Source organism: Seriola lalandi, unplaced genomic scaffold (genome assembly GCF_002814215.2).
Source record: "Seriola lalandi dorsalis isolate HSWRI2012SDOR001 ecotype SW California unplaced genomic scaffold, Sedor1 jcf7180002052504, whole genome shotgun sequence".
NCBI classification, from domain to species: domain Eukaryota; kingdom Metazoa; phylum Chordata; class Actinopteri; order Carangiformes; family Carangidae; genus Seriola; species Seriola lalandi.
Genome location: NW_019523057.1, coordinates 149,581 through 164,408, shown reverse-complemented (window position 1 = coordinate 164,408; position 14,828 = coordinate 149,581). Strand labels below are relative to the sequence as shown.

The 14,828-nt window shown below is 38.7% G+C and overlaps 2 protein-coding genes across 2 annotated transcripts; one reads left to right on the top strand and one right to left on the bottom strand.

The window, feature by feature from the left end:
- Positions 1-1,508: 1,508 nt before the first annotated feature.
- On the bottom strand, positions 1,509-4,607 carry ccdc167 (coiled-coil domain containing 167). Its single transcript, XM_023400466.2, has 4 exons — positions 4,474-4,607; positions 4,162-4,256; positions 3,801-3,853; positions 1,509-2,845 (listed from the first exon to the last, which is right to left on the bottom strand). Exons 1-4 carry the CDS (start codon positions 4,522-4,524, stop codon positions 2,727-2,729), a joined length of 318 nt encoding a protein of 105 aa, XP_023256234.1. The 5' UTR covers positions 4,525-4,607; the 3' UTR covers positions 1,509-2,726.
- A 162-nt stretch (positions 4,608-4,769) lies between these two features.
- kif25 (kinesin family member 25) lies at positions 4,770-13,782 on the top strand. The gene is made up of 15 exons (XM_023400461.2): positions 4,770-5,228; positions 5,361-5,426; positions 6,392-6,514; positions 6,714-6,855; positions 8,258-8,361; positions 8,492-8,577; positions 8,711-8,750; positions 8,840-8,907; positions 9,002-9,076; positions 9,281-9,427; positions 9,704-9,880; positions 10,879-11,033; positions 11,529-11,774; positions 12,283-12,438; positions 12,693-13,782. Exons 1-15 carry the CDS (start codon positions 5,160-5,162, stop codon positions 12,842-12,844), a joined length of 1,806 nt encoding a protein of 601 aa, XP_023256229.1. The 5' UTR covers positions 4,770-5,159; the 3' UTR covers positions 12,845-13,782.
- The last annotated feature ends 1,046 nt before the right edge of the window (positions 13,783-14,828 follow it).

Genomic DNA, 14,828 nt, shown 5'->3' with positions numbered 1-14,828 from the left:
TAGGATTCTTTTTCTTTTCAAATTTTCTATAGATATCGTGATAATGTCGTTATTGTGAATTCTTTTGGCCATGAAAATCGTACATTGAAGCTTACAAAAAATAATATATTGTTTTAGATTTGACAGCCAAACTCTACCTTTGACAAACTTAGTAATAATTAATGCAATACTGTAAGTACATTTTGCTTATAGTACATCTCTACTTAAGTAAAATGTCAAATACAGGCATTTAGTATATTAAGCATTTTGGTATTGCTATTTTTACTAAAGCAGAAGATCAGAAGACGTCTCCCACCATTCATAGATAATACAATAAATATACACAATGCATTGGCACTGCATACACATTTAGCCGTGTACCGCACAGGACACAAATATGAAATTCAACTGATATATGATGAAGCATCTGATATAAAAACTTCATTATGTCATTTGACTCAAGTGCACTAGACCACAAAGGGCAGCAAGGAAGGTTCAGTACCTGAAGACATAACCAAACAACTTCTGAAAAACTTACATAATTACATCTGACCTGAGCTCAGACACTGAACCTCCACCTGCTGTGGGTGAACTCAAACATCCTCCTGCTTAAGAACCAAAAGAATTCAAAGTGACATCTGGCATTTTGGTGCTCAGACAGACCTAATCAATTTATTTGTGAGTCATGTACTTTCATAACTTGAGGCCACTAACACACTGTGTCATGAAAGGCAAAACTGGACAGAAGGTCAGAATCTGACTGTTCAGGAGGACACACTCAAGCAGAAGGACTATTAGTTTATTACTTTTAAGTCTATAATTGAAACAAAAGCATGAATCAAAATATTCAGACCAATTTGCAGATTTGTTACTTTTTAAGTTTTAAATGAGCAATAGTATCGTGAAAAGCGATAACGTGAAAATGAATATTAAAACGTGTTCAGTGTCCCTAATCAGCATTTAAATCCCACAGAATTGTTGCATAATGGGCTTGTTTACATTTGTTTTGTCCGGGGATGAGAGAATGAGTGTGTGTAGGCGTGATGCGCACTGTGTTGGTGATAATAGTGTGTGTAGGAGGGAAGGCACACAAACAATGATTGCTGTGAAAGCAACCCCACTATGTGTTCTCCTGATGTTCAAAATTTCTTTATTATTCCACAGTTTTTGGATTTGTATCTCCTCCTAGATGCTTCAATATAGAAACTCCATTCCATTACAACTTTTCATGCATTTTTCAACCTCTTATGCACATTCATACTTTCAGCTGGAAACTACCCTCTAGTGCCACACTAACCTCTGGTGTCAAACAATAAACATTTGTTGGTCCAGTTTGATGTTTTTAAGAAGAACCACAAGTTTCATTCCAAAATAACATCCAATTATTCCAGATTTGGGCCTCTATTAAAGTTGTGAGTCATGTAATGAACTCTACATTTTATATATAAAATAAATGCTGTGTTTTTAAAGTGCACTGCAGATAATAAATCTACGAACTTCATGTAGCAGCAAACAATTTGCTTCCAAAATTGATATAAAGTTTTTAATATGTTCATGAAAATCACATATAAGACCAACAAACAGATAAACAGATCAATTATGAAGAACAAACCCACTTCTCATACCCTTTTTTCTTAAGTGTATTAAAAAAAAGTCATTTGTGAACATGTTTGGCATCTTTAAGCTCTTATTAAGAGATGGGTGAATGGCTGCAATGCTGTGCCATTAAATACATTCTTCAGGTCCTCTGTAAATCCCTTAATGCCCCTTATTGCAGCATTTCCATCCATTTAACTGTCTGACATATGCATGTACAGTATGTGGACCATGCACTATTATCTATAGGATATTCATTTACAGCCTATGACACTGAAAAGCAGTCTTGATTGGCACAAAGAATCTATTCAAAATATTATATAAAATATAGCAATATTACATTGGTTTATTTGTGGCATGAGGCAAACTTTGTAGTTTACTGATTGTTTACGTGACAAACTGTCTATAAATACTTCTTCATGTTGAATATCATGATAAACAGTAAGGTCTTTTACACAGCAACGAAAATAAAAATGTGACTATACGCAAACTGAGGAAAAAACTAAAGGCGCTGTCTTGCTTTACCTTAATATAACACAACTGATGGTTTACAGGTGGTACAATCCTAGTCACCTGCAGTAGTGTACAGATGTCCAGCACGTGGGTTGGGACTATCATGGGACAACAGACAAGTCACACACTGATGAATATTCAATATTGTCACCTGATAGCCAGGTATAACTATCCAAACAGTGTCATAAATGCTGGTGAAATAGCCAACAGCCTTTTTTGTCTTTTTTTTCTGTTCACATAATATGTGTAGTGACGATGTCATACTACCAAGTTCCAGCTTGTATTGAGATTTGCAAAATAATTGTACTTTCAAAAGTGACATAGAAAAAAACTAAACTAAAGAGAAGTAACACATATTTATGTACACTGACAGAGTATACTGATCAATGCAGAAGGCCATTATTAAGTATTCAAATATGGTCAAAACACCAATTTCACAGTTGTGGAAGCTGTGGTGGGGTTTTGGACTGTGCAGGATAAAACCAGTTTGATGACCAGATGAGATGGAACCAAAAGGAAATGATGCCATCTGGAGGCAGAACCAAGGTATTTCACCAACACAGCTCTTCAGCCTCTTTTCATGTGTCTGCAGGTTGTCGCTCTTTGAGTGGTAGGTCCCTTTAAGATACTGTGTGGCCTCATGATTCCTCTTCATTGTAGAGGAAGACATAGTAGAAAAGAGCACTGATAGCAAGCAGAGCGACTGACAGTAGCATGTTCTTCCGATTCTCTCCTCTTAACATCACCAGCTCCTTGTCTAGAAAAGAAGAACAAGATTGTTGTGTAGGTGTTACTGTGTGGTAGTGGCAGTTCAGTCAGTTCCCATCAAATATGAAACCTCAGGTAGAAACAAAACCTGCCTCTTCTAATGATGCATTGAGGCAACAGAACAAATTATTAGCGACCCAGATCTATCACTGTTCATAAGTAAGTCAGGCCACCTAGACGGCATTCAATGTGAATCCTTCCTGTTTTCATAATGTTAATTGTGTAAATTGCAATATAAAGCTGAAAACCAACATGTACATGCAGTCTGTAAAATATACATTCTTGTTTGTAAAATCTGATATGGTTCCATCTGCAAAATATTATATTTTTTCTCATGTCCCTTGGCTGGGATACAATTCTTCATATCTGTTGATCAACTAAATGTTTCAATTCTATACAGTACAGAGTAACTTTACTTATTTAGCAGACAAAAGTGTCAGTGAAGGTCACATATCCAAATTATGTAACAATCAATAATGAAAGTATCACAACTACCGATACATAGTCCTGTTTTGAGTTTGAATACTACAGTGAATAGTGCTATGTGCATGGGCACAGTGTTAAGCTCTTTAGCTCAGAGAATTCACATAATGAACACTACTATTTACCATTTAGAAAAGTGTGTATAAACTTGCATTTGAATAAGTATTTAACAGAAATTAATAAGAACAAACGCATCATGTAGGGAGGTAATTTGGAGATGATTAAAACATATTCAGATGCAGCATTCACCTCATTAATCAGTCAATTTTCTCTCCCTTTCATGATTGTATAATGGCTGCTTTTAACAATAAAAAGTATCAATATCAGTATTTGTATTGGTGATCCTGGTCCTGGACTGGTATTACTTGGTATTGGGTCAAACCAAATTTTCAGCAAAACACATCTTTTAGTACAGGGGGACTTCAAAGCTACGAATAAGCATTTTAAGCACATAAACTCACCTAACTTTTGCACCCTTTCATTCAGGATTACCATTTCATCTTCCAGTTCTTGCCTGTGGAGGAGAGATGATATGTGGCAAAGACAAACAGCACAATTAGGAGGCTTTTATTTTTTTGGATAAACAAAATGAGAAAGTCATTCATTAGGTTTAATTTCAAAAAGTAGAAACTAAAGGATAGGTACACAATTTTCTGTCTTAAAACAACATCAGACATCAGTTTTTCGTTGTTCTAACCATTCCTCCTGCTCATATTGGCTATCAAAAAACATCAAAGACATATGTGTGGTCTTGTTTTAAGACTCAAAACTTTTCCTTTAAGAACTTTTTTGAACTGTCTCCATCATCATCGCCATCCTTACCTCTCCTTCTCAGAGAGATTCTCCTTTCTGCTCCTGAACTCCGCCCTCTCCAAGTTGTCCTGGCAACGTGCCCTCCGCTCCTCCAAACGGTCAATCTGTGATACAGTATTTACAGATGACATACAAGATTACTTAACTAGATGAGATAAACACACCTTTCACCAGGAGAGCGATCAGACAGCACAGCGAGTGAAGGAATGACATTTGTACAAGCTGTGAACATGAGGTTAACACTACATACAGTACTTGGCAAACGTTGGCTAAAGAGCTACTAGCTAGCTAAAGGCAAAGAAACGTCTTGCTAAGTCAGACCTCAGTGGCGACGCTGATTTTCTCTCGTCTTTTGTCTTTTTGTTTTGCCATTTTGTAACAGGTCCTACAGTTGACAGGTTGGCTGCATGTACACTGTGACTGTGCGGAAGTGTTTTTCTTCTTCGCAATGTTTATGTCTTCCTTTTGCAAACATCACTCCTCAGAGGCTTTGCTGCCCTCTGCCTGTTACTTTGAAAGTCACAATCTTTTCAGTGTACAGCCTTCCGGAAAACCATTAGACGAAGAAGAATACAGTCTATGGTCTCAAGTGGTGGGTAATTAACACCACCTGTGTGCTGAAGCCCCGTCCTCTTGCAAACTAAGTTACTGTCATGCTGTTTCACATAATGCATTTTGAATTAAATTAGACCAAAACAGTCGGGGCTTTCGACAACAGCAGCCAAACTGAAATGACACTTTAAATCATGAATATTACGCGACCTTTAGACTGTATTCCTCTGTCAGAAGTTGTCAAAAAAATTCGCCCGCCTGCGTTTCCTCATCTTTCAGGCTGGAGGAGGCTGCCTCACTACACACACGCAGACAGGTGAGCACAGTTGACAGAGTTGTTGTTGACCGTCCCTAATCGGATTATTTGACATGAGAGGACACGACTTGTTCATCTGAGAAGGAAAGAGACGAGGCTTCGGGTTCTCATCTCTACTAGCGTCTTTTCTTTTTGGAAAATGCCTCTCTTTATAAACCGGGATCAAATATTTGCGCACCAGGTACATCTGCTGGAGCACAAACTGAGGGTAAGTTACATATGAATTTAATTTTTATGAATGTTATTAGAGAATTGGAATAGCGACTTCTAGCTTTATTCAGTAATTAAACACTCAATATTTGTAATTCACATTTAAGATATATTTATTTGTGTTTTTCAGAGTAAAGAAGAGCGAATACTGGAGCTGGAGACAGAGAATGCTATTCTTCATTTAAGACTTGCAGAGGTTTGAAGATTTCTGGCATTCATTCTTTACAGTACAGGCTTAAATATTTTATTTTATTCTATGCCATTCTATTCTATTCTGTTCTATCTATCTATTCCCCATGAGCTATGTCTGTTATATTTATTCTTTGACCTTCTGAATGGCTTAAGAAGGCTTTTGTGTGAATGACTGTTTTCTCTGAATGGCTTGTGCCAAGTGTGTGCATGTTGCAGGCACTTGACTTAATGCCAACAGGTTTTTTACACCTGGCTGAGAGCTCTGGCAGTTGGATGATGTGATACGATTTCAATGGAATATGTTCAGAAGCAGTGCAGCACAAAATTTGATGACATTAGTGTTGTACAGGTATAACTTTTATTTTAGTGCATTGGGCAGATGGTAAGTACATTGTTTAACAAAAATGCCAGCAAACAGCAGATGACTACTGTTTTGCTAACTGTATTTCTCATGTATCTAGACACATGTGTAAGCCTTTTGCCACTTCATTGAAGGGTCTGTGTGTCTCTGTTAAATTATGATACACAAAAGTTGAGATGTTTAATTGGGTTTTATAGGCTTGTTTTACCCTCAACAGTTGGAAATATAGCAGGGAAAACACAACTGTATGCAAAAACAATGATCAACAATGCCAACTCCAGTGCTGTGTATGCTGTCTCACTGACATGACTTGTTGGACTAATTAAATTGAACAGGGCCATCATTAATGTGCTTTTCATACTATGGCAGATCTATTGTGTTGTCTGTAAAAATGTAATGTCCAGTAATTGATGCATAAAAAAATGAACATAGCTAGATTGAGCTCAACATTGGTCTCAACATTTAGTGTGTTATATGGCACATTTGACCAAACCATCTATTGGAGCAGTTTGTTGATTTCTATGTTCTTCACTACTTAACAGTTCACAAACAATTTTATCCATTAAGTTAGTGCAGAATAAGTATGTTGACGTCATGTCCTTTTTCAGTGTCTGGGGAAACTACGTCGGGAGCGAGAAGAGGAGATCAAGGCCCTGAACCATCATCAGCACCAGCGGGATGCACAGAATATAACCCGGTCAGCCCTCACCAAACTCCTGTCTGAGGTCCAGGTACAAATGCTCTGAAATGAATTGAATGCGCGTGTGTTCGCATGGCAGGTTTTGAGTTGTCTTTATATCTATTTTGTTGATGTTTTACTAAATGGCATCCAGAGTCAATATAAGTAGGTTATATGGAAACACAGAAAGACATATACAACAAAGAGTATACTCACACATTTTATTTGTTCTCCCTGTGTGTTTGTGGCAGGCTGTGAAGCAGGACCTGAGTGAGGTGTTTGCAGTTTATGTGAGTTTTGCCACAGAGCTGGAGGAACAGAGCAAGCAGCTAATGGGGAAGGTCGAGCAAGTCAGCTCCTCCCTAAATAGTCACTGTGGAAATGAGATTCAGAGTAAGTAGCATCTTTGACGTCATCGATAGGTTTCTGAGGGAATGTTTTGAAGTTGGGATTTAGATTTACTGTTTGGCATCATCTAGGCAGTTGTTGGAGTTAGAAAATCCAACTTTATTGATGATGAGTTTGTACTGTGGAAGTAGGAGCACAACATGTGAGCTGTGCACCTGGCCATGCATGTTATTTGAATGACCTTTGAAGATGTTTTGTACAGGAACATTTTTTTTTTGATCCCTTCTTCCTGGTCTCACATTTTCTACCTCATACTACTTCTGACTGTTCTTTTCTGATTACCTTGTGTCACACTCTATTCTGAAGTGTCTTACGGGCTATGTAATGGCTGTATCTCCATTAGGGTGTGTGTCCTGCTAATCCTCTCAGACTTCCTTCCCTCTTCTCTCTTACTCCTCCCTTCGAGGTTGTCCAAGGTTGACTGTTCTGTTGTGCACTGTCTTGCAAGTCAGCTGGTCATCAGGGCTCTGACGATAGGTGGAAACTGATCTTGTCAAATGCTTTGGCACACATAAGCCTCAGCACATGCTGTTCAGTGCATAACACAAGCTGCTCCATAGTGGCTTTTCTTGACCTTTTATTTTTGATGTCGGCTGATAGAACTGAGGAAGAATGTAGAAATGTACCCACTTACCTGCACAAAATATTTTCTTTCCTGTTAGCAACAACCACACTGGGTCGTTTAAATTACTGGGAGTTAATGGGTTTTTCTTACATTACACGTATGCAGCACTTTATTTGCACACTATTTGCTCCTTTACTTAGAATTATTTGTTTTTTGTTTATTTTTTAACAGCTATTTTACCATAAGCCTTTTGAATATTTCAAGATTTCTAGAGATTCACTGGCTGAGTGGTAGGTTGGTAAACCCTCTGTCAGGTTATTAAAGTGTACATCTATCATTTCAAAACAGAGAGAGAGAGAGAGAGAGAGAATCCTAGTCATTCTACACTGTTCTATTTATTTTCAGGCCAGCCTATTCTTGAATGTCTCATCCTGTCCTGTGTGTGAATGGAGGTGTTTGGTGCCAGGTGTGTGTGCATGTATGCTGCAGGATTAAAGACTTGGCCTGAATTCAAAGATTTACAACAGAGAACAGGTGCCACAGATTTTCATTCACGAAACTGTTTTACACCTTAACAGTCAGAGTTCATACTGCACTGCACAATGTGGCTAATAATGTCTGATGAGTCATAGAAGCCAGTGGAGGCTTTTCAGTGTTTTTTTTGTTTTTTTTCTTACAATCAGCACAACAATGTCAAAATGCACCTTATAACCTCTATTAATGACTTCAAAAAAATTTGATTTTTTTAATATAAATATATTTATGTATTACATTATAATTTAATAAAATATTTTCTACTAATTTTCTGCCTTCCCGACTCAGATTTACAGGCCCATGTTGCAGGTCTGGAGCGCTCTCTGGAGGAGGAGAAAGAGAAGTGCAGGGCAGAGCGCCAGAGGAGGAAAGAACTTCACAACACACTGGTGGTGAGGACAGATGTTTTATCGCCATATTGGCCAGAAGCAAAGTATTATACCCCTGAGTGATTATATGCACATTAAAAACTGCTGCAAATCATATCATTTTGGATTTTCATCATCCTTTGTTTTGCTACAGGAGCTGAGAGGTAACATCAGAGTTCACTGCAGGGTGCGACCAGTTCTACCCTTTGACCACATCCGGTCCTCGACATCTGGATCAGGGTGGGTCAACACACAATGCATCATCTGTCCACACCATGAAATACTGTATGATAAATGATGTGTGTGCACAGTTGTTCTGTGCTTGAAAAGTTAAGATGATGTAATGTTATAGTTGTCTCTTTTTCACTATCAGGCCTGCGTCATCAGAGGAAGTGGTTTATGCAATCAGTGATGTGAGTTTAATTGACTCTTAAATTTGGTGGTTGCTGTGAACCTGCCTCAGTGTTCTCACTTTTTCATTATTCCTTATTTGTATTTTCAGGACACAGTGATGGTGAACGGCCTGAAAACAGGGATGCCAATGCAAGACAAGATGTTTGAGTTTGAGAGGTAAAATAGTGACATGATGCAGTGTACATTAGCGTGATTTTTTTTCTCCAGTTTTTTCATCAATAGGTCACTGTGGTGATTTTGTTTCTTCCAGGGTGCATGGACCAGCGGATTCCCAGGATGCCGTGTTTGAGGAAGTCAAGCCACTCCTTACATCTCTGCTGGATGGGTAAGTGTTAAACAATACAAACAGGACTATATCAAATAACATTTCATTCAAGTGTATTCATTCAACTGTTTTCATTAAACACTATCCTGTGTGAGTGTGGGATTTCAAATCAAGAACAAACTGAATGAAATAAATGTCAAACAGCATAATATGACTGCAGGGCTTCAGCATTAACTGAATGTCATTTCTTTCTCTACCCTGCAGCTACAATGTTTGTATCATGGCGTACGGACAGACAGGCAGTGGGAAGACTCACACCATGATGGGATCCCAGCCACTACATGACCACTCAAGGACACAGCAGGAGGCACAGAAGGGTATTATCCCCAAGGCTGCTGCTGAGCTGTTTCGGTGAGTGAGAATAGATTGTTTCTTCATTTGTTTTGTGTAAAATTTACAACACGTAATGACTAAATTCAAGAAGAAAGTCTGCTCCTGCCTTTTAATGTGTGTAAGATAAAAACCATAGCTGATGGTCATCATAAAAAAAAGAAAAAAATCTGTCTATTGATTTATAATGTGCACTGAAAGCTAAAATAGACTGTAATTGTCTTGAACTGTTACCCTTTCTTTTCTTTATCTGTCTAATGTTGCGTATATGTTCCTGTGTGTGTGTGTGTGACCCAGGCTGATCTCTGAGAAGCCTGCAGAGAGCCACACGGTGGAGGTGTCAGTGATGGAAGTGTATAACAATGAGGTGTTTGACCTGCTGGCCAGAGATGAGCAGGGGAACGCTGCCGGCCAGCGCAGGGACGTCATCACCACCTCCTCTGGTGCCATCCAGGTCACCTCCCTTACATACGTGTGAGTAATGCCAGAGCTGAGGTGACTGTGTGCATAAAATGTTTATTTGTGCTTCAATTTATATGAGCCTAAAATGTGACATTTTGTAGCTCGACTGCCAGGTTCATGAAATAATTGTATGTTTTGGTGGAAATTTTTAAAGCTCCACTGATCAATACTTTTTTATATATGAAAAATGTATCAAATGATGTGTAATTAGAAATGGGCTGCTTTCAGATCAATGGGGCTTTCTAACTATTTTGTTTTATGTTGTACAGCTTGCAAATTACATGGTTAAGATAAAGCCACTGTATGCAACTTGCCCAGCACCAAACTGCTGATCGACAAAGTTTACTGAGCATTAAACACGATAAAGAGTCAGTAGTTGGTGGTGACAAAAAATGGCTAATGGAGAGGGAATTTTGATATGTCCTAACTTTGTTAAGAGAACCAGAGACACAAGTCCAACTGAATACTAATGTTGCACTGCAGCTGCTGGATGGACAAATAATCATCAGTTCATCCTAAAACTGTAAAAACAACCCTATTGTTAACTTTTAAGTTTATATGGTGAACTTGTTGGAACATCAGCAAATATAGAGCAACATTAGCATTCATGTGCAGTCATATTTCAGGATTGGCTGCTAAATGCTCCACTGTGCTCACCAGTTAGTCACAGAGTTTGTATGTTATTTAGGGCTGGGTTGCTAGTGTACAGTGGGTTTTTAGAGCTTCTTCACTGAGAACAGCTGTGGCTGAAAACAACACTGACAGTGGTGAGACTTAATCAAACTGTAAAGACCAGGAAATCAAAAGTTAAAAGACGCTAAACTCCATATAGCTGAGAAGAGCTGCAAAGTTGGGCTATAATTCACTGTGGTTTTGTCACTATGAGTAAGACCTTTCACATGCACCTAGTCATTTGATCCAGTGTTCATATAAAAAATATTGATTATAGCAGATTAGTAAAGTGCTAGGAAATGGTGTGTGTTTAATTTTTTAATCACTTTCTCTAACAGGCCTGTGTGTAGCGCCTCTGAGGTGATGCAGGTCATCAGCAGTGTTCTGAAACTCAGGGCTCGCTGTCCAACCCTTGTCCATACCGACTCTTCACGCTCTCATCTCATTGTAACCCTCACCATTTCCTCCAAGAGCCCCAATGCATTGGCCCTGGGTGAGATGCATTCATACACACAAGTCAAGTCAATTCACAACATAAGTTATCTGGAGGTACTTTCCAAATATCTTTTATAATATTATTTACAGAGACCCAACAATTCCCACCAAGAGCAAGCACTAGGCGACAGTGGCAAGGAAAAACTTCCTTTTAAGAGGCAGAACCAGACTCTGGGTCAGCAGCCATCTGCCTTGACCGGTTGGGTTGGAGGGGGGGGGGGGGGCAACTGTAGTGCTCCTACTGATAAAAATAGTAATGACAGCTAATAACATTAATGATTATCATTATTAATTATGGTTAATTTTAGCAGGATAAGCAAGGTGTTAAACATGGGGGCATTAGGTGCTTTGCAGTTGCAGATCCAGACTGTACAGCTGCAGCTGTGGAGGCAGGAGGACCTGCGGACCTCACAGACACTCTCACATTAGCATACATGACACCTGTTGGCCACATATTCCTGCATTGTGACTTTACTACTCCACTTCCATTCAGCCCGTAGGCTACAGAGTGCCAAGAAGGACATGCAACGCTCCAACCAGAAGGAGTGGTGGAGTCCACGCTGTCGCCGTGCCAATCCTGCTGCCCGCCACTCATCTGACGAACTCTTTGCGAGCTCCGCCTCCTCTCCCTGCCCTTCACCTTCCTATTCCCCATGTCCCTCCCCCAGGAACAGTATCACACAGGCTCCATTCAAGACCAAGCTGCAGCTGGTGGACCTGGCAGGGAGTGAGTGTGTTGGTAAGAGGGGCTCAATGTTTCGGGTTCTTTGAATTTGTAGATTTCAGATGAACACTGGTCCCTCAGTGTTTGAAGATACACAAGGCATAAGTTTAAGTGGAATATAAAAATTGCAAAATGGGGCTTTAGCCATGTTGTAGATAGACTGCTGCTAAAAATGAAAATTCAAGTGTCATCTGCTCTGATGAGATCTTTCTTAAGCCAGAACCTGACTCTTAAACACCAGAGTGTACTCCATCAAAAGCAAGCTGGATTCATAAAAAAATACATCTTCATTGTTTGGTATGAAGCGTCATAAATCTGAGATTGATGACATGACAGATTGGCTATGTGAGTGTTTGGTAGTTAAATCTGAACAGTCTTCTGTCACCACTTGTAGTTACTTCAAGCTAAATATGCTGCTTAGTGCAGATTTAAAAGAATTTAAACACAGCCTGTTTCTGTTTTTATAGCATCTGAACCATGAAATATCAAATGAGTAAAGTGTGTGTGTGTGTGTGTGTCCCAGGTATGTCTGGAGTTTCGGGTGCTGCTCTGTGGGAGTTGTCCTGTATAAATCGCAGCCTCTCTGCTCTGTCTGATGTCCTGGGAGCTTTGGCTGAACAGAGACCACATGTCCCATACAGGAACAGCAAATTGACTCATCTACTTCAGGATAGCATAGGTACAAACACACACACACACTCACTCACACTCTCTCTCTCTCTAACTTTCCTTCTTCTTCTCCAGTGTCTTCCCATCCAGTTTAGAGATTCCACACATCAGTACTCTCAAACATGCAGAAAACATGAACAAACCCATACACTAAAATACCTGAACATACACATACAGAGTAAATGTAGTGTGTTATTTATGTTTATCGTATCTAATGTTTTCATATTAACTTCTCCTCTTGTCTTTCCCCATCTTGTCCATCAGGTGGCGATGCCAAGTTGTTGGTGATGCTGTGTGTCTCTCCCACGCAGCGCTTCATCACCGAGTCGCTGCAGTCTCTGGGATTAGGCACACGAGCCCGTCAGGTGCAGAAGGAGCAACCGCGGAAGAAGAATAACACCCTCAAAGTTAAGTGATGAGACAGAGAAAGATTTCATCCTTAGCAGCTGCTGTGGCAGAGTATATCCTTTAACAGTGATGCCGATAGAGCAGATTTAAGAGTTTAAGATGCATACCTGCTAATTTGTTTTTATTTTACATTAGTATTAAATGTATGACTATCTGTGGGCTCTTGAAAGATTGACAATCAAAGTTCACGGCCTTAAACAATATCACACTAACTTATTGTGGTCATTAGACATCTTAATTTATCACCAGGTTACTTGGTGCTGCATACAATATTAAAATCCTAAACTATATAAAATAATAGTAGTAATAATGTAACATCAGTTTCCTTACTCTGCAGATTTGATGGTTTTAGTAGTGATTTTATTTAGGAAATATGTTGGTTGTGCCAGCATTGTTGCTATATTTCTGTTTTTCAATAGATCTTGGTAGCACTAAATGTCATAAATAGGCTGAAGCTGCAGATACTTTGTAATACACATTGTTAATGTGTAATTAAGCCTGGCATTACTAAGGGTGCTGAATAGCTATACATAACATTAAAATTATAGACAGGTAGGATTTTAATAACATAAATTGACTATACTCCTATAATACTTAGTAATTTGTTTTCCACTTTATTAAATTCCCTTTCATGCACACCACTTTTAAGATCTAGATCATGCTAATATTGAATTGATACAAATTGTAAAGCAAAGGCTTTTTGACTAAGGTAGTCTATTTATTCATCTGTAATCATTGAAACACTCGATGCTCATGCTATGCCTTCTCCTTTTTAGTGTTTTGATGCAACTGTGTTTATACAGTATTTATACACATTTTCATGTATTCTGTCTCTGTAATCATCACTTTTTTGTTATATATTACACATCTTTCAAACACCTTGATAGAATAGTCTCAATAGAAAGTGGTCAGTATTCATTTAAAATAAACAGATGATATGCTGAGATATATGCCTTTTTGTATCGGTCTGTTCCATACACCCAGCGCCTGACAGCATGTGAGTACATTGTGCAGTCCCTTACACCGTCTTCTAAAAATAAACAATTCATATACAGTTTATTGTACACTGAAGACTTTCTATATAAACTTCTTCTAGTTTTGGAAATTGTTCCAAAGAACTGTCTGCTGTAGTATAGATTACAACAAAGAGGAACACACACGAACAGTTCAGCATTAGGGCAACATAGAGTTTTTTTTCCCCGTTTTACAGTAAATTATTTGGAGCAGCAGACAGGTGGATATTCTGCATAAGCATAAATCAAGTACGAAGCTGTAAAACTAATTGTCCAATGTGCCAATACCCATCAGCCTGACACTTCAGTACACCAGCTGATGATTATTTCCAAAATCTATTTCAGGTCTGTTGACTACAGTTTAATGTTGGGAAGAAAACAAATCAGGCAATTTCCTCCAAGGTGAAACTGTTGGACACCTTCCCAGCATGAATAGAATAACACACTGTATCTGGTAATTAAATCTCTTTTTCATCAGCTCCCTTTAGACAAACACACACAGTCACTTTTTAATAGGCCTCCTCCCATCAGTGTGCTGCATACTGTGATGAGAGCTCTGCACAATGTATTGAAGTTCTATTTCATGCAGTCCCAAAGCTGACATGATGTCATGTGCCACCCTGACATGAAAGCTGAAATGCCCGAAGCGTCTTTGAAACTGCAGGCTTAGAGGATAAAGAGTGACAGGTAAAAAAAAAAATATATATATTATAACAAGAGTGACAAGATAATAAACATGAAAAGTCCAGGAACATCCACTGTTTAGAGAGACAATAGGGAAGAAAGAGCCGAGGAAATGAGTAGAGAAAGACGAGTAGTAGTAGTAGAATACAACGAGAGAAATGCAAATAGAAGGAGATGAAAGTGAACTTGTAATTTTAATCTTCATTCTTTATCTACATCTGAAAAATAAAATCTGAGACTGTTTCTAACAGGATGGTTCTTGGGTCCAGAAGTGGATTCTTTTGGGGAAAAACCC